This window comes from Eleginops maclovinus, chromosome 9 (assembly GCF_036324505.1).
Source record: "Eleginops maclovinus isolate JMC-PN-2008 ecotype Puerto Natales chromosome 9, JC_Emac_rtc_rv5, whole genome shotgun sequence".
NCBI lineage: Eukaryota > Metazoa > Chordata > Actinopteri > Perciformes > Eleginopidae > Eleginops > Eleginops maclovinus.
Genome location: NC_086357.1, coordinates 13,722,515 through 13,743,257, shown reverse-complemented (window position 1 = coordinate 13,743,257; position 20,743 = coordinate 13,722,515). Strand labels below are relative to the sequence as shown.

At 39.0% G+C, this 20,743-nt stretch overlaps 1 protein-coding gene across 2 annotated transcripts in view; it reads left to right on the top strand.

The window, feature by feature from the left end:
- The window catches only part of pde4ba (phosphodiesterase 4B, cAMP-specific a), a 126,948-nt gene that overhangs the window by 15,343 nt on the left and 90,862 nt on the right, over positions 1–20,743 (top strand). Inside the window, exon 3 of one of the 2 annotated variants that reach the window (XM_063892127.1) lies at positions 8,892–9,130. In XM_063892127.1, coding sequence (XP_063748197.1) covers positions 8,892–9,130 — 239 coding nt within the window. Of the gene's footprint in view, positions 1–8,891; positions 9,131–17,198; positions 17,463–20,743 lie in introns of those variants that run through there. The other variant, XM_063892128.1, reaches the window with a different exon arrangement.

Here is a 20,743-nt window from a genome sequence, read left to right as displayed (position 1 = left end):
ACAACATTACCAGAACTATTTGTGAGCACACCAAACTCCATCTGCATCAGAACTGAGCGTGAATTGCTTCTTTGAGATCAATTGCTTTGATTTGTAGAAGTCAAGGTTGGGACAGCTTATGTTTTCGGCACTTACAGATTTTCACCGTACACTCATGCTGAATGGACAGGAACATGCAGGTGCCCTTCACAGAGGCTGTGGGTGTTTTGTACCATAGCTGAAGGTGTGGGTGTCCATCTCTGTCTTTGTACTGTGTACTTTATCTATATTGAATTAGTTTTTTTTTTTTATTACTGTCAGTGTTTCCACTTCACGTCTTTTCATATCTTTGTTATTTTCTCAACCCTTTAACCTTTACTTTACCTCTTAAGAAATCTTGCTATTGTCGGATAGAATGACTCAGTTAAGTGTTTTTTAACGAAAGGATCATAAAACATAAAATGAAGGCCAGGTTGATCCAAGAGCAATTCACAGAGCCTTTTCACTCTTCAAATCAACACATATTTTCTGCAGTGCCAGCCACACCTGAGCTTTTGAACTATTCAATGTAGTCATCAGCCACAGAGTGTGGGGAGAGGGTTCATAGAAGGGACATTATCTCTGTGAGACCCTGTGTGAGTAGACTTATAAAGTAATTAGATCAAATAAGATATGATAAACATTTATTGAACCCCAGAATGAAAAATCAGGTTTTATAGGAGCACAAAGACAGAAGAAAATACATAAAATCAATTTGATACACACTATATGTAATCCTCATATAGTACATAGAAGATAATGTTAGTATAGGTAACAATATCAAAAGGACGAGGATATGAGAAGAAAGAACCTGGTCTTCTGTAGTCTCAGGGGAGACCTTATCGCAACAAGCACTGGCACTGGAATCAGGGCAAGCTGTTTCGCATCAGAAACCTGCTCCAGGAGATGCTCTTAGGGATATTTGTATATTTAGACAGATGTTACACCCTGCATCCAGGCTTTATGCTACACTAGGCTATTAACCCCCTGTATAGCTACAAGTTAAGTTAAGTATACAGCTTGCTCAAATACTCTGTTATTTGTGTAAAGGCTCTTAAGTGATGTTGTTTGTGTAAATAGTTACAGCAGATGAGCAAACTAAGAGGGAACAGCCTACTTTCTTTGTTGTGTGATTATGTGTTTCTATTTGGTCATGCACAATAAAGCCTGTGTATTTACAGTAAACGTTTTAGTGAAAGTGTTTCCTGAATCGATGAGGGTAAGTGTGCTAAGGTAGGACATTGTTATTGGATTTCAGCTCTAACAGAAGAAATGTGTTGATGCTCAGCTGGTATTCAATATAAGTGGTGGAACTGTGTGCTCATATGTTAGTGTGTGTTAATGCTTTTAATGATTTGACCCATCATCAACCTGACTTTTGGATTGGGTTAGTTTATATGTAGGTTAAAAGTAAACGGTGAGGGTTTTTGTACAAGTGATTAGGGTCAAGTATGTACAAGGATTGGATCTCTATGCTTTCATAGGAGTGTGTGACACCTGTTTGTCATGTGATGTGTGTGTGGTTGTGAGTGTTATTGGACTGTGATGTGCTGAGGGGAGGACGGATTAAATAATGTCACTTCGCTCCACAGAACTAATGACCTCATTGTCATGCAGATCACAGCTAAACAGCTCTGATGTGATCAGCTCTGACTGTCCATCTCTGCCTGTGTGTGTGTGTGTGTGTGTGTGTGTGTGTGTGTGTGTGTGTGTGTGTGTGTGTGTGTGTGTGTGTGTGTGTGTGTGTGTGTGTGTCTGTGTGTCTGTGTGTCTGTGTGTCTGTGTGTGGATGTGCTCTCGTGTTTTTCCCTTGAATGCATGACCACATGCCAATCTTTCACTCATTCAATTAAAGTCTATTTCCTAAGATTGGCAGCAAAGTGTGACTGTGCTCACATTACTCTCAGGTCCTGAAAAATATCTAACATAATAGATTCTATTTTAACCTTTTACAATTTCTGTCTTTTTTGATTTATGTCAGTAATTCAGTAAACAGTACTGTTATTAGAGAGCTTACTTTGAGTAACGGTGACCGAATACTTTTGTTAGATGTGCAAGTTTATTTGTGTCATAATACTTGTTTAATCCTATTTCTTTGCCTCAATCTCGCCAAACCTTCACATCTAGCTTCTTTACATGACTGGAATTGTCTGTAGTTTACCAACACTACTTCTGGTGTTGGTTATTTTGATTTTTTTTTTTTAAAGATTCTCAGTTTCGCTCACTTCTTTTATCGTCCATGTCTTTTTCATTTGTTTCTCTCTTTCCCTCTTCCGCTCTGGCAGTTTATCATGTATAAATAGGGCATGCTGGTCAAACTGTACAGCTGTTCTTTCTCCAATTAGAGAGCTTGAAAACTGAGGGTTGAATCTTGGCCAGCAGAAGCAATAGTTCAGCTCTTTTTTTCTCTCTGGGCTGCTCTGTTCTGTTCTCAGTGACTCTTCTTGCTCTTCAAGGACATCTCTCCCACTCCCTCCACTGTCTCTGTGTCAGCCTTAAACACTGTAATCTTCTGCACCCTCTCTATCTCACTCCCTTTGGCACCTTGGGATTATACTAACTGTTACCTCTTGCCCTAACTGGCACAATGATAACAGGAGCCTATTAGTCCATCAGCATTGTTTTAAATGCACATATTTTCCTTCACTTCTCTTCTTATGTTGTCAGTGTGGTGCTTTAGGTTTCCTGCACTTGAAAAGAAGATTAATTCATTTAAATTAAATAGTTTATTTATTACAGTTTCTATTTATCCCTTCATCTTTTGTTCTACAAAAAAATCAGAGAGGTGAAAAAGGGCTACATCTTGAAGCTCAAAAATAAATGGATGTTTAACCAAATGTAACAGAAGACAAAAAAATAAACAGAAATACACATCTGTGATGTTGTAACAGGTACTCTTTCTGTTTATTTACTCAGAACATGACGTAACAAATATTGAAACACCAGAACTGTCGCTTATTACCATTAAAGTGATTGGAATCCCGGCCTCTTGGCTATCACATGGAATGTGTATGTAAACATGTCGCAGAAGACACACAAAATATAAACACGAACTGGAAAATTAGCGTAATCGGGCCTCTTTAAATAGATTTGGCTAATGATTATTCATCTATTAGACTTTAGATGTTTTAAGGGTTAACTTGATGTCGATACTCAAATAGAAAGCTTGATGAAATACATACTGTAGAGGAAAATGCTTCCTTTAAGGGCGAGTTGGGGATTATCTTTAGAAATGAAAACCTATCAACATACTAACAGCATGGATTCAGTCTGGATCTCAATCTGCTTTTCATGCTTTGTTTCATCGCAGCTGTTGTCTCAGTCTCTCCAATAAACTTTCCATGCATGCATACTGAATACATGAATCTGAAAAAGGCTTGAAAGGGCTTTCAGTGAATCATATTGAACACTTTCTTGTGCTCAACCCTCCCAAAAGCTAAATTAATCATACATCACATGTTGCTATGGAGAGAGAAAGTATAGACAATTTATTTGATCACTTGTCTGAGTCACAGGGATAGGGTTGTGATAAAGGAAAGAAGATGATAAAAGAAAGATAGTAGACAGTAATAGTAATAATTCACCAAACTTTTTTATTAATATCCTGTGCCACTGTCTAGATCATTTTTCCTAACGTGACCTTTTTATTTAAAGGAGACAATCCTGTCTCTATTGTGTTTCTAAAATCCAATAATTATATTATCTTATATTTGTTTTTAAGTCTACCAATTCATTTGATAAACTCTGACGAAGTGGAAGCTAATAACAATAAAAAATGACTTACATACATAAGCAGACACAAACTGAGAGCATCAACCATCCTGATTGTGTTATTTATCCATTCAAACAACCTTTTCTATGTGTTGTCTTGCACAGTATGTACTATACTAACATGTATGTTTGCATGTGCACAGTGTTGTAGAATTAATGTAAATCAGTTTCTATCAGGTACTCCCCCTGTGCTCCCCCACTTCCTCTTTCTCCCACTCTCGCTCATCTTCCTTTCACCCACTTATATCCCTCTCTTATTCACTTTCTCTCTGCTTTACTCACCCTTCTCTGCAAGTCATCCTGCCCTGCCCCAGCTGTTTTTTTTCTGTTATTCTCTCTTATTTTCCTATCTGTCAACTCTCACTCTTTATACCTCCCCCTCTATAACTGATGGGAAGCAGGTGTTGTTTTCTAAGCTCATCTCCTCATTTCCTCCCTATTGTGTTGTTGCCTTGGTGTCGAAATGGTGAGATGCAGAGGGATATGGATGTTGGTGGGGGCGGGTGAGAAATGGGAAGTGTGCCAGTCAAGGACGCCCTGAGATACATTATTCTAACAGAAAAAAATCCCAGCATAAAGCAAAGAGGTTATTACTTATCACTTTATATGCTTTAAGCTCAGAGGGAGTGAACAATTAAAAATAGGTTTCTCACAGTTAGTGGCTTAACTTTCCCTAATCCTAAATTGGTCTAAAAAGGATTTCAAGTTTTTGTTCTAAAGAGGGTTTGACAAAGTCTCTCTCCTTCTAAAGCTCCCAAATATACTTGCATAGAAAGCCTGAGTTATGTATGCTAATTGAGTTGTTATGTGTAAAGCCTGGAAGGATTTAAATGAATTGATGTCGAGTTGAGAAATGTCGTCACTTTTTCACGCATTTTCAAATAAGAAAATACAACTTATACTTTCGTCTAGAAACTCCATTACGTTCTGTGAATAATTCAATAACTTGTTTAAATATTCAACTTTTCTTGAAGCTTAGAAATGAAATTCTCAGATTTAACATTGGTGTGTATGGGACTGAGTGTGAAGAGTAAGTGTACATGACATCACAGCCAGAGTAGAGGGCATGTAAAAATGTATAATATTCCTAAATACTCTCTCCAATCAAAGAGGTATTAACACTGTTAACATGTGGTGTTTTTATATGCTAACCAACATATCTATACTTACTAAACTCCATTGCTTACTGAGCACTTCTGTCTTTGATCAGCAGTACCAGTGACATTCACAAACTCCCGTGTTCAGACAGCCAGCGTTTCACACACCAAAGACTTAAGGAACCAATCCCATCAACTTGCAGGTGGGATCTTCATATCTTTTACGCCTCAACAAAATGGAGAGAACCAAGGTGTAGAGGTTTTAAACTGGCTAGAGTCCTCACACTTATTCGTAATACACTGACTATGAGGTACCCAATAAAACATCCATACTATCCCTTTAACCATTCAGCTTGTACACCCCATGGAAAGCTCCTATCTGCAAAAAAAAACCTTGACTGCTTAAAAACTGCTTGGTTTTTAAAGTATCTATCTGTTAGTGTGTTTTCTTATACATCCCAAACTGCTAGGCTCGGTTGGAGAGCAATCCTCTTAATGTAAGGGAAACAGAACTGTTCAAAAGAGACATACATGAATCATAGTCTCCTGTTTTTGACTCGATATAAAGACATCCTATCTCTCTCTACTTTGTTTCTTATCATAAACGTAGGTGACTTTAACAAGTGTTGTTGGTTTAACTGTAGAGGACAGTCATAAATCACCTGACAGCAAAAGGCCAGTGAAGGTCGGTGTTTGAACAAATGACCAATGCTTTTCTGGTGAGTACAGTCTCAAAAGGTGTGGAAGATGTGTGCTGTATGACCTGAGGATAAATTAAGTGTTGACAAGGCTGCAAAGGTACATTATAGTCTTTGTATTAATTTTAACTAAGAGCTGAGGACTGGTGCCCTTTGTGTTTTGGTGTGTGTACATTAAGGAAAGTCTTCTTTGGTGTGTGTAAGACTAATGAGTCCTTAGTTGGCCTGGGATGACATACAGTAGAGGCCACTTGAGTTGGGTGTTACAAATAACCTAATGGACTTTTACACCTTAGCCACCCTTCTCCAGCCCCACAAAAACACACACACACACACACACACACACACACACACACACACACACACACACACACACACACACACACACACACACACACACACACACACACACACACACACACACACACACACACACACACACACACACCTATCATGCACATACAGTACATCACAGCAGTTAAAGGTCATCTAAGGATAGTAAGGTGTGCACTTTAAAGGAACGAGTAAAGCCATTTTATTAGTTAAAAGTGGCTTACACATTGGCAGGCAATTGGCAGTCTGTATTACAGTTCAGTGTGATTTCTACTTTCTACTACTACTAGGGCAGTATCTGATCTGAGATTCACTTAGTCTTAAGCCCCATCTGTGTGTTTGTACACATGTCCTCATTTGCTCTGTTATTCCCTCTGTGTTGTATGTGATTTAGTTTCTTTCTGTCTCTGCTGGCTGTATTATATTTATCACCACCCTCAATCTTCCTTTCTTTATCCTCTCTGTTCTCCAGTGCAGTTCATATCACTCCCTTATCTCACTGTGTCCTTGGCTTTCCATAACCCTACTTCCTCAATGACTTCTAATAGAAATGTATTGCTGTCCTTTCGTCCTTACTCACAACTCTCCGTGTTTCTTTCTTTTCCCTGTGCTTTTTACAAATTAACAGTGGGCACTGTGGCAGAGCCTATTTCAAATGCATAAATCATGTTTCCACTGCTTCTTAGAGCATTTCATTCTTCTTCAGTGTTTTATGGTTTCCATGTATTTATATACTCATCTGACAAGAAATGAGCAAGAATGAAAATGACCGTATTACATTTACATGTTATTGACTGTGACATTTAGATTCTTCTCTAAATACAAAGCAAGGATGACAAGAATTGAGAGTTTTGCTGTTTAACAAGCGTATTAGAATCATTCTAATAATCATGCTGAAAGTACTGTATATGTAGTGTTTAAGTAGTGCCAGGAAAATGTAAATCCATGCAAATCGGTCTGTAGTATGCATCAGGTCAGTTCCTATACACTTATCTGTAGTTGGATTTATGCAGTTGAGTAGTTAAGCTATTAGAGGACAGGGCATGCTAGTAGTTTTCTCTAAATTTCAGTCCTCAAATGCATCTGCTGTATCTGCTACCACAAACATGCAAGTTAAGTCAAGTATTCGGTTACCTTGTTTACCATTAGCTTGTATTAAACAGAACAGAAAGCCACCACCCACATAGCAAAAAGTCAGCTTCACTTTGCCTCATTCTGTAAGAAGCAAGAATGAATTGAGTTTGCTTCTATCCCGATCACTGGCATTGTTTAGTTTGGTAAAACACAGAAGCTGTGAGTAGGTGGAGAAGGCAGAAAGGCCAAGAAGAGCTGCTGTGGGACTAAGAGTGGGAGTCTGTGTTTACCCAAAGAAGTGTTTACTACTAAAGACACAGTAGGATTCAGGCTTATAAATATAAAAATCAGTTCAAACCATTTGTCGTTGAACTCTGCCAACTTTGACTAGACTAGAAGTAAAACACTCAGAGTTATTTACTGTATGAAGCTGCCTCAGTAGGGAGTGGAGTTTGTTGTTTGAGAGAGAATGGCGTCACTTTAGAACGGACAATTATTTCCATCAAATATAACCACTGGACTTAGAGCAAGGAAGTTATGCATTTGCAACTTGCAAGTTCTCCCTGTGCCTGCATGTGTTTTCTCCAGGTGCTTAGGTTTCAGTCAGGTCCAGTTCGTTCACATGTGATGTTGAGCGTGACTGGTTGTCTAAGTATGTGTTATTTTTTCTCATTCAATCACACGTGGGATTGGCTGCATCCAGTGGTCTTGTCTCTCTATTAAGACAACTGCGTCATGATTCAAAAAGAAAAATTGCATTGATTGTAAGAAAAACAAAATAGTCACTGTGGATAGAAGTAGGTGAGATCTTATATTTCTTGTTGAGAGTGTATTTGATGTTTTTTTTTAAAATTATCGTTCAATCAAACTGAGAATGGCTTCTGTTACCGAGATTCTCAAAAAATGTTGCACAGGTTTTTCAGAACTATAAACATAAGCTGATGATACAACAGAGATAAAGACTTGTCATGCCCTTCAGACTTCCATGTTAATCTGACAGAGCAGCTGAGAAATAAACATGTTATTTATACAATGCAATCAGTGTGCTAGAGACAGCACACACTAACGAGACAAATTACAGTAGTAAATGAGGTGGAAACCAGGGAGAGTTCAGAGTGGGGATATGTGTGTGATGATAAAATAAAGTAGACTTGTGTGGGATTCATGCACTCATACTCCACGGTGAAATGATTTTTAGCAGATCTTTTTTTTAACATTTGTTTATGTCATCATAATGTGCACCATCAAAGGGTTGGAGAGTGATTTGTTTTCTGCCCCTCCTAAATGAGTTTTAATTTGAGACAATAGTTTTTGGAAAGTGAGAAGAGGCATATCAGGTTTATTAATATTTTGTTATAGGTCACAAGAAACTGAGGTGTAGTGCGTATGCAACACCATCTTTTGTCAGAAACAAGCCTATGGCGCCCCTTAGTGGGCAAACAGTTACAAAGCTTGAGAAAAAAAGATTGTAATAAAACACAGGAGGCCAGGACCAAAACCACCACTACCTAAACATTTTCTTCCCCTTTGCTACTGGCCTCGTTCTTTGTATATTTAAATTTAAATTTGGTGTAAATAGTTGTCTTTAGTATTTTATTGTTTAATGCTAAATAGTTTCTTAAAATACTTCTTTTTATTATCTTTATATTTTTTAACAACTTTTACAACACATTTTCTTTGTTTATGTTCGCACCACCAGACACCAAATCAGACGTGTGTAAACGTACCGGGCAATAAACTTGATTCTGATTCTATTAATTTTAAATTGAAGAGACAACAAGTTGAGTTGTACATTATTTATTTTTTACATTTTTACACATTTTTACAATTTTACATGATCTCTATTATCAAATGACCGAATGTCTTTAATTTTCTACACTTATTTTGCTTCTCTTGTCAGGACTGCAAAGAGCCTCCGGATTGCTGCCTCAGTGAATCTTTCACCTCTCCCTCGTGCACTCTGGGTGTTGACCTGCGCCGGGGCCGACGCCGCTTCTCAGGCAACCTGCAGTTACCCCCGTTGTCATGGCGTCAGGGGGAGAGGTCAAGGACACCTGATGAAGAAATCATACCGAGGCCAACATCCTTGCCGTTCGGAGCACCTCCCAGGATAGATATTACGCCGGTTGATCCAGAATGGTGAGTGAAAAGAAAAAGAAAAGCCAACAAACACAAACATGGTCAATGGCAACAGAAGCAAATTGTTTATGACAACATTTGAACCACCTGGAGACATTCGAACACCTGGAGAAATCTAAACATTAGGGGGATTTCCTTTGTAACTGGAAATGGATATGCTTTAGATAATGTAGAATTTTGGTTTATTTTATACATTAATAAAGATGCAACAGTTATAAAATAAATGTTATTTGTCCCACAATGTCCTGCAGAATCAGAATCAGAATATCTATGATATTGTCATCATACGAAGTATAACAAAATTTCTTTGGCAGGGTTTTGTAATGAAAGTTGACCAACCTCACCTTAAGCAAAGACTACCTCAGTTTATTTTTTAAACAATGAATATAATTTACGAAATGAAACATACATCTTCAGGGAGAAAGAGCTTATTTGCTCTATGTAGACTGATACTAGAGCCCATACTCATATTGATATATATAGGAATTGATACAAATCCTGATTACAAAAAACTGAAAAACAAAAAATCTTGAATGAGATATTTTAGTTATATTTTTTGAATGGGGACCAAGTTCCATACTGTGCAGGAAATGTAAAAGTAAAAAAATCAGCTTGTTGGTGCTCTCTGGTGGACAAACTATGTAAAGCTAAGACTGTTTCTAAATAATTTTCTACCTAGTTTGGCATTTCTGTATTTCAATGTCTTGTAACCTGGTCATCATATAGACTAATACTAATAGAGCTGCAATAAGCTAGCGCAGTTTCAAATAAATCCCTTGTTTGCATCACATATTTTAAACCTGGTTACCTTGTTGTTATGAGTGTATGAAAAACAATGACATCTTATGTTCTTCAAGGGGTTTACTCGTCGTAGCAAAGCTCTTTTTTGCTGTTGTAGGATTGAGGCCTGACTTTGTTGGGACATTTCTAAAGTTTTTGGCAGAGCAATGTGGATTTTGTTTTGGTTGTGTATCAGTGGAAAAAAGATTACATGAATATGAGAGGTCAATGGTGAATGCCTGTCCAAACCTCCTAACATGCTTATGTTCATTAATTACATAAATGGAATTTTCAATTGCTAATCATTGGAGAAAGTTATTTCTTCAAACATCAAGACCCCTCAGTTATACTAAGCAAAGACTTTTCTCCAGAAAAACTGGTTAGAATCCCTCTCTGCATGTCTGACTGAGCTGCCATGTAACATTCAGCCTGTTGATGACATTTCCTTGCTTCATTATTCATGCTGCCTGCCTAACACGCATGCATTACACACACACACGCACACACTCACACACACACACACACACACACACACACACACACACACACACACACACACACACACACACACACACACACACACACACACACACACACACACACACACACACAGCAACAGGTACAATGTTTCAGTTTCAGATAACACAAAAACAAATACAAACAGCTAGTGGCCAGTTCTAGCTAATCACTCCAGATTGGACCTGAGTCACTTGAGGAACACTTCAAATAGAGTTGCCAAGTGATTCATTTCTAACTTTGAGATGAATAAGGACTGCAGGAAAGATTGGTGCTCATCAGTCCTGATTGGTGCTGCAGTTTTTATGTGACCTGTAGACATCTGGTGACCTTTTTTTAAATGTATGTGCTCTCTATATATTTGTCATCAAAAGGGATGAAGTTCTCTGGTTTTATTCAATTATCTTATTGACATCATTGCGCCTCTTCTTTATAATTGTATAACCTTCATAACATGTTATCTGATGAATCACATTGAACGGACAAATCCTGCTTATTGCGTCATTGAGTGAAGATCTGAAATTTCAATTTCTACCAGAAGGGAGCAGTGTGTACATGGTTGACTGGATGAGTTTACAGACATACTCACAGAAACACACTGGTGACAGATTAGAGGAACGAGCTACGTAGATGAGTAGATTCCAAACTGAAGGTTACTAAATGGGTTGATGAGTGTGAAAATGTAGTAAAGTAAAATGTGCTACGCCATTCATGGTAGGGAAATAATGCACTTGAGGCATGGCAACTTTTTTCCTGTGGTTGCTTGTGGCAATAATATGAATATATAATATTTATATATATCTATCTATATATATAAAATCTCACGATTACTTCCATTTGTTTTTGTTAACAGCAAGTTTGTTGGTGGCTGTTCAATCCGCTTGGGCAAATGCAGACTTTATAGCAGGTGAGGTGTGTGTCAGTCGTCAGTAACCCTGGTGGGAGAGGCAGACATGTTTCCCCACATGTGCTTTTCCCTCTTGGCCTTTCTCTCTTTTTAAAAGCTATCACACTACATCTCCTTCTGGCAACTGCTGCTATATGTCAGGGTCAGCAGAAACTTCCTGAAGGTCTTAAAGTCTAATTGCTCCCTTCCCTAGTAAAGCCTCAAGCTGATAGATGTGTTTGTCTGTCTGTGTGTATCTGTCTGTGTATGCCTGTATATTATACGCATGTCTAAATATGTCTGCGACACAATTAAAGTACCCTTCATCAGCACAGATCCTCGTCTCCTCTCCATCCCATCTTTTCCTTGTAGTTATTTAGGTGCTTAAATCAATGTTTGGAAGGCGGAGGGAGCAAGAAGTTATTTTTGGATTCAATTATTTTTCCTGCTGATGCACACAATTGTTTCAGTGTGCCTCATGGATTGTGTGTGTGGCTGGGTGTGCTTGTTCCACTGCCTGAGAAAAGCCAGTATGGTGCAGTAGAAACCTGTAAATAATTGGCAATAACTGAATCAGTGACTGCTAAATATACTGGATATGTGTGTGTTTATTAACATGTGTCTTTTGGATGTACAAGGCAGAGATATTAGGTGCGTTTTCATCCAATTCCGATGCACATTTTCAATTTGCACATTAGCTTGGCGGGAAACAAAACATAAATAAGTAGTATACTCATTGCTCCAAAGAGATCTGATGTACAGTGATGTTCCCTATAATAAGACATGAAACACAGTGCATTGCTTTTCACCATTTTAGGTAAGACTGGCGCTATTTTAGTCAGTCGTCTTGTAGCCCCCTTTTTTTCAGCAAAGAAATTCGCACTCGCTTTGGCTTATCTCCATAAACCAAATCCTTTCACTTGCGGAACATGATCATGCCCTATCCGCTGAAGTGCTGCAGGTAACGACACACTACAGAAAACCTACTGGTGATGATTGACTACACACACTCTGCAAAACATCTAGTGGTGTAAGTGTCTAGGGCTAGGCTGTGTTAGGAAACAAGTAAACCTTATGGTGAGGTCAGAGCAACATTTGTTTTCCTATTCATTTCTAGTTGTATTACATTTCACGGAGATTTCTTTAAAAAATGTTTTGAAAAAAGGACTAAAATCAAGTGTATCTTCTAAACATTTATTGATTTCAAGTCCAAACCAGAGCTGTCTGTAATGTGTTATGACATCATTTACCACAATGAATTATATTTGACCATTTACAATTTCCTCTCCAGACTTTGAAAGTATATTTGGGTGTGTTCTTCACCCTGGGTCGTGATGACAGCGGTCAGATTATGGCTCGTCTGCACTCAGTGTAACTTCTTTTTGTGCTGTGTTGTCGAGCACTGCCCTCTCCGCCGGTGTTCCAGACAGATTTGGTGTTTGAGTGAGTAATCCACACAGCCAGTGAGCCAAAATTGTATCTTACATTTTTCATTTTAGCACGCACAGAGACAAAGGCAGACAAATTATTCACATATATTGTATTTCACTGAGATGTAGGCTATTCAGATCCAACCATACCAACTTTGGATATCAGCAGATTATCTTAGTGTTTTGGACACATGTCCACGACTTTCATTTGGAGGCACTAGAAGATAGGAAGTGCTCTTGCTGCAACTCAACTTCAACAAACACCAACAGTCAATATGCTTCTAATGTTTCAACACCATTTTGCATGATTATGCAGCTTAGCTTGTGGAATATTGAATGGACAAATATGATCCAGTTTTATGCTAAATGCTTGGAAGGAGCGGTCGTGTCCTCAACAGTTTCATCAGCTTTAGGAGAGTTTTGGTTTGGAGGAAAAATAATCTGTTTTTAATCAGGATTGAATGTGGCTACTCTCCTGATTGTCAGTTTGTGTTGCATAGCAATCTTCTCATGTGTGAGTGTGAATTAAACCTCTGAGTAGTTTAGTCTGTTATGTTCGGAGTTGACAGGGATGTTAATAGGATAAATGTATACATGATACAAAACACTTAAGCAGACTTGGGAGAAGTCTGTAGCAGACACCACTCTTTTAATGTTCTCCAGGATTGTATAAAGGAAATATAACAAGGTCACCTTGAAATCTTGAAGCCCTCGTTCAGCTTTACGGATATTACAGATTATTCCACAGACTACATGAAACCCCTTTTGTTCTCTGTTGTGTTTTATTCATTTCACCATTGACTTTGATCCTTTGTTTATATTTGCATTTGTCATAATGTGCAGCCTCTTTTCATCTTATTCATGGCAATTTGGTGTTTATAACCTGTCTTCTCTTTGAGTTTCAGAATCTGAGTTTTTGTATAAACCTTTGTGAAGGAGTACAGGTCGATTAATCTGGACCACAATGCATTCTTGTTTTGTCCACTTATCTGAGAGATGTAGCTTGAAAGAGAAAATGAGGAAGGTGTTTTTTTGTAACACAAGATGCTGCACATGGGGTTCTCATTGAGGAACCTTTAACCCATCACACACACAAGGTCTATATCACCTCCATTTGACCAACACACTCATGATAACAACACACAAAGACGTCAAAGATATTTTCAGATCTCCCTGCTCAGCATCACTCTGTGGGAGACCAAGAAGTAAGGCAACATGAGGGAGGCTGAGGCATCTTAATGCATGCTATGACATTATGGAAAGTGACAGGTGGGGCTTGGAGAGGCTGGGCTGCTTATAAGAGGTTTAACCCTTTACTTGTTCAGCAAGGTAGGGAAATAAAATCTACATTTGATCATCTTCTTCCTCTTACAATGCTTCAATAGCACATGGCATAACATGGGTCTTTATTAATCTTTTTAATTATTATTCTATAAACTACTGACAACATTTATCCATAATGGAATTCAACAGACACTTGAATGGCTGCCATATATGTGGAGATAACAATTAAAAAAAACATTTGGAGTGAGGTATTAATCTCCGCCTGAAGGAATCTTTTTAATCACTTAGGGGATCCTTTCATTTTTCATTTGTTCAATATTTCAACCTGTCCAATACTTTGTGTTCATTATTCATCAGCACATTCCTTTCAATCTCATAATTGAATAATTGACTGATCATTTAGTTTAAATCATTTTCAGGAATCGCCCAGAAATGTAGCATTTTTATCAGTCTCCATTTCAGTAGACACCATTATTAGTATCCACTTGTTCGAGGAACACAGCCCACCAGTGAAGGGCTGCCAGCGCTCCTGTTTTGGATCTCTTTCCTTCCTTTTCTGTGACTATGCATTGTGTGCTTTCATTCAAGCTCTTCAGGGTGTAAAATGTGGAGTGAAAATGGCCCAGCCACTCTAATTTAATCCCTTTCAATCTTTCATCACTTATGAAACGAATTTATAGCTTTGGTTTTCTGCCCCGTCTCTTCTGTGCTTTGTCATTCATCTTTTGTTTGAAATCGTATTAATGTCAAAAGCAGGTAATAGTATTTAACATTTTTTGTCTAAAGGTGTTTCTCACTTCTAACGCATCAGCTCTGTTTTTTTTTAAAGAAGAAATGACAAGCAGATAGAGAAAATTGTGAGAATTTCATTGATTAATTTTATGAAGTGTTTTTTTGGTGTCAGTTTTCTATCACTGTACAAAGTGATGCTAATGAGAGCATCAACTGATTTGGCATTAGTAACTAGTGTTACCTTCCTTTACTCTGATCTGAAGCAATGTTTGTATATGTGCTCAGTGGTGACTGGCGCCCCATTTTAATCAATAAGTTTAACGAGGACTCTTATTTGTGTGTAAGTCAGCCTTCCCTTCCCTTATAAAGTGTTTTAAATGAGCTGTACTTTACTGCCACATTTAATTTCTGCCATTTTTGTGTGCTTTTGTATACAGCAATTCACTCTACCAATAATAATTTGATCTGATGAATGCTCATCTTTTACTTCCAATCAAGCAAAGCCTTTGCTTCCTTGCCCACAAGGCATTCAACAATTGCTTACAACACACAAATCCACAGATTCTTCTCTCTTCATTGTGCATATGTTTAGATATCGGGAAGATTACTTGAAGTTGCAGTGGATGGTACCACAGACATGCCACACCTGTTCATCGTCCTCTCTTGAGCTTTTCCATTTGGAATTAGCTTAACTGATTTTTTTAACCACTAACTGACACAGTGTGCTTTGACCTGTTGACACATATTACTACAAGTGTATTCTCATTTATAAACGTCCTTGCTAAGACTATTTTTCAAAGGTTTTATTGGCAAGCATTTAGTGAGAAAGTTGTCCATGCTTAGATGGCTCAGAAGCATCAGTGAGTCACAACCAAAACAAATTAGTCCACAGAGCAGACAAGCGAGAGCTCACGTTTCCAATATTCGTCATGCTGCCATTCTACCTCTTCTACCTTTAAGGCATTGCTCTTCGTATTCTCCCTCTGGCCCTGTGTGTGTGAATGTGTATCTGAAATGCCTCTATCAATTATTTCTCCCTTTCTCTACATACTGAGGCAATCTCATGGTTTAATTGCTTCTACTCAGACAGAATTATGGATGGCTAAAAGTGTGTGTGTGTGTGTGTGTGTGTGTGTGTGTGTGTGTGTGTGTGTGTGTGTGTGTGTGTGTGTGTGTGTGTGTGTGTGTGTGTGGATGTGGAATTGTGATTGAAAAATACTGTATGAAATAAGTAATATTTATTGTTTCATTCTTACTACAAAGAGACAACAGGCACAGTCAGTAGCATTCTTTAGGCTGTTTATTTGAATGAATTGACCTTTGGTGCAGTGTGTATATGTTTCTCCTCACTGATGCGCATTAAGCTGTCTGCCTTTATCGCCCTTCCAAATTGCAATTTTGTTCTTGGCCTGCACTCACCAGTTGCCTGCCTCACTAAAGGTCACAACATCATCAGAAACATTACCACAAATCCCAGCTAAACAGAAAATAAATAATAAATTTGACAACCTGTTACTGTGCCTGCCTGCTTGTCGTCACAACAACCACCAGCCAATCCTTAACAGGGGAGGCGTGGCTTGCACTCGCTGCGTGCCTGTTCTCAGCTCCTTGTGTATATTCTGAATGAAACAGCAAGTGAAGCATTTGCCTGCGTGCGTTGCTCTGCGCCGCTCACCACTTTGACTGTGTAAGTGAAAGGAAATCTGACTTGAGGCTCTGCATAGTGGGAGTCACTCTGTGCAACACCGGGAGTGCCTTTGGGAGAAGTGGGGGCTGTTTGCGGAGAGAGGAGGTCAGTCAAGCGGTGCTTGATGGAGGGAAGAGCAAGACAGGAGGAGGGAGAGAGGAGCGTTCAGCCCTTCTGAATCTTTCATAAGGGAAATCCTCCAACATCAAGCAGCCTGGATGGACTAAGAGAAATAGTTGGTACTGAGGTGTGCATCCAGCAGGCACCATCAGTGAAAGGGGGACACTGAGAAGCACTTGGGTGAACACTCGTCAGACAGCAACACCAGGAGGGAAATGGAAAAGAGGTTGTGTTGACAAAAGAAGAATTTTTCTCTCCTGGTATGAGCTGTCTGTGACCCTGCTGTGGGTAAAGCACATCTAAGAACCTCTGATGAACAGAAGACAACTAGGAAAGCACGTTGCTACAGCCAAAAGGAAAGAGAGAGGGCGAGGGCACCACTGCTGGCTGGCTAATCCCTAAACCTGTGAAGGAGCGGTAAAAAAGGAGGAAGGATAGAAAGCAAGGAGGCAACACAAACAACAAAAGGGTATGTGTGAGCTGGCCTTTTCCTGGGTGAATGTTTGAGTGTGAAGTAGCCTCAATATTTTGGCTACAACATTTCAAACCAGCGCAAACTTCTCTGTGTCTGGATGATGCAAAATAAGCTGTACATGAGCAGCTGATGACTGAATTGAAACAGAAAGAGGCTGAATTTGTAAGAGGACAGGAAGACTAAACCCAGCCTGCAGGGATGTCATCCAACGAGCTGAGCGTTGAGATGGACTCCTGCATCCGGACATTCAAGGAGCACATGCACCTGGAGCTAGAGCCTCCCAAAATCCCAGGTGTGGGGGGGGGGAAGAGGGGTGCCACGTCTCCCAAACTATCCCCAAGAAGCTCCCCGCGCCTCTTCCGCAAGCTGATGGTCAACAAGAGCATCAGACAGAGACGACGCTTCACTGTAGCCCATACCTGGTAAGGCCTGTGGTGCTGGGTCATTGAAGAAAATAAGGAGTGTTGGGACATAAAGGAAAGAGAGAAAATGTACAGTGGTTGAGGGATGTGACAGAAGATTAGAGAGAGGAGAGATAATATGGAGAGGGGAAGGTTTTGGATGAAAAGAGGAAACTGAAGCATTGAATCTGTTGGCGGCGGGGGGGATTAAGAGAGACGGTTTGTAACAGTGGGAGGTTGGGGGAAAATGTAAGGAAAAGGGATGTAAGCTGAGATATGGTTAGAGGAATCATGTAAGATGTAGAGGGGTTATACAGAAAGCTAGCAAGAGGGAATGGTAGAGAAAGTGAGAATTTGATGAGAAAATGATTCAGAATCTCTACTAACAAGAAAACTATTTTGAGAAATGATTTATAAAGGGGCCAAACATGTATGAGAGGGTTACAGTCTGGGGATTTGTCACAGGGCTAGATGATTACATAATGGAATGAAGTCACATTCAGCCGACTCCCCTGTCCTCCATTTTGATGAAGTCCATCCCTGCCCTGTACCTGGGTACAATTTATGTCTGAGTGAGTCAGTCCTTATTTTGGATGGATGCAATGATGTGGAGGGTGCTAGGTGCGTTACGCAACATGGTGCTTCTCAACCTTTTTGTTGGGTTCACAACCCCATTGAACAAATGGATGTCTGCACAGAACACAACACAAGCTTATCTCAAAGTGAAAAAAGCATTGCAACATCCCACAAAATAGAATCTGGTTTCATTCACATTTGGTTGTGTCATTCACACTGTTGTTATTTCTCTTGGCTTGTTTCCTAGAAAAAGCCCAAGATCTGTGAGTTTGGCTTTTATTTAAAAATATCACAGTGAAGTAAATATGAAAATAATGTATTTTCATATTTACTTCATATAAATGTTTTGCATGATGTTGAGACCCATCCCCCACTCTCCCCCTGAGTCTACCTCATCCTTTGTAGCAGTTAGGGTACTATAGTAGGAATAAATGGCTTGCTATGTTATGCAATGCATGGATTAGAGGCGTGGAAAATAGCTGCTTGGATTTGACTGCAAAGGCTCAAGGTGACTCGTATCCCTCATAAAAACAGCAGTTACAGTAAATTGGTTCAAATTAGGCAGGGCAAACAGAGATGCTATATTGTGTCCGTGTGGTGAAGGTGGAAACCATTGTCTGCAAATAAGGAATCAACATATACCCATGCAACACATACAAATCAATGAAATGGGTCATATGTATATGATTTTGTGGTAACATGATATAGATTGCTTGTCTCTACTTGTATGGAAAAAAACTGCCTCGGTTGGGGTTAGGAGGGAAAGGAAACAAGTAAGATAAGAATCTGCTCCTGTTTGTCAACATGCTGGACCGTTTGTATGATGGAAAACAGATTCCATTTTTTCTGTGTGTGTGTCATGTTAGTACGGTCATAATTGTGGATATGTTAGAGTATGTGTTTATTGTTGACGCTTTATGTGAGTTTTTTAGAGGCACATATTGCATTTGTGAATGTAATGGATTTTTATGTTGTCTTATCTCCCTGTATCTCTCGCTCTCTGCTCCCTCCCCAGCAGCAGGCAGAGCGGGGACTCGTGTCTGTTAATCTTTTCTCTCTGTCATTGTTCAGCCTATTTCTGAGCAGACGGGGAGATTTGCGGGGGCTGGTTGGGTACAGGGGATTATAAAGGAAAATAACTTCATTTTGAAATATTTACGATGTCAGTTGTGTCCTTTGCCTTGTTTAGTCTCATAAGTCTACAGAACATAAGCTCGATTGATGACACAACAACACCCGTAACACCCATCATAACCATTAACTGCCTCACCGGTCCATTAACAGCCACTTTCATGATTAAGTGTCCTTGAGCGCGACACTGAGGTCCATCATGCTCACTCTCAAATGCTGTAAGAGTGACAGGTAAAAAGCTAAAATTGGAAAAAAGAGATTAACAAATAAAGCCCAGAGCCTGGCATGCATTACAATCAGGAAGAATAGAATAAATACTTAATTGTCCCACAGAGTGAGAATGTAGATTCTGCATTTGACCCATCCTAGTGTTAGAAGGAGTGGGCTGCCATGTGTACGGCTTCCGGAGAGCAGTGTAGGGAACGGTCAATTGGTCTTTCCGGGACCTTCCACTTCCCAAGCCAAGTCCCTATGGACTTTGCCACCACCGCCCACATTGAGATTCAATTATCTTAAATATTATAAGGAAATGGCACTAGCTGTCATACACCATGTGTTTTAACCTTTTTGTGCGGTTTATGTTTTGCAGAATAGATGCTAGTTTATAGTTAATTTAAAAAAAAAAGGGTAAGTAATGATAACAAGATTCATTTCCATGACATTAAATAATCAGATTACTGTCTCAAAAAATCATTACCATTTGCATTATAGTAATTGTCTCCCCGTCTGAGCCTTATTTTTTAAAAGATGCTGAATGACTATTATCTGTTGGCCAGACCTTTTTGTACTTTTGTACTGCATTAATTATCTGGGATAATCATTATCAAGTGATAAATCCCTTTGACGAATAGAGATAAAGTAAGAGTTGTTAAACAACTTTTATTATAACAACATATGAAGGTTATTTTTTACTGTTGCCATAGAAAACACTAGTTTTTTTTTTTTAAAACCACTGGCTCAGAGGGTTATTTTTGGTCATGAAAAGTCACAATGATGTCTTTGTCTTGATGTGGATTCAATTAAAATGTTAAGACATGAGCAGATTCTAAAATTGTGTGTAATCACAACAAACAGAGACATTTTACCGATCTATTATCTCAGTGATTATCTGCTCATAAACCTCAAACAATTATCATTTCACAAGACACACATGCACGCACACACACATATACACACACTACTAAATATTATTATGATTATTATGATAGCCTGACATTCTTTCTCATCACCTTTTTTTATATGCCCATTATATTCTCTAGCATTTCTTGTCTGTCTTTCTGTTCATGGCCTTGATATTGTTTTCATGTTGTGCTGCCTGGAGTTTAACATGGTGATGATATTGCCAACTTCAATCCAAACCATGCAGCACGTTTTCCAAACTCTTGTGTGATCAATGATATAAATTCCATCCTCGCGGTGAACTCCTGACCTACTGGCATGCAGACAATGATTCTTCTGTTTGAGCTGGTGCCTTCTCTTTCTTTCTTTGTCTCTCTCTGTTTCTTTTACGCTCTCTTTGTCTGCCTCAGCATGCATCTTTCCTAAGTTTCACTATTTCTTTCTTTTTAGGGCTTCTTCAATGTCTGTCTTCTTTT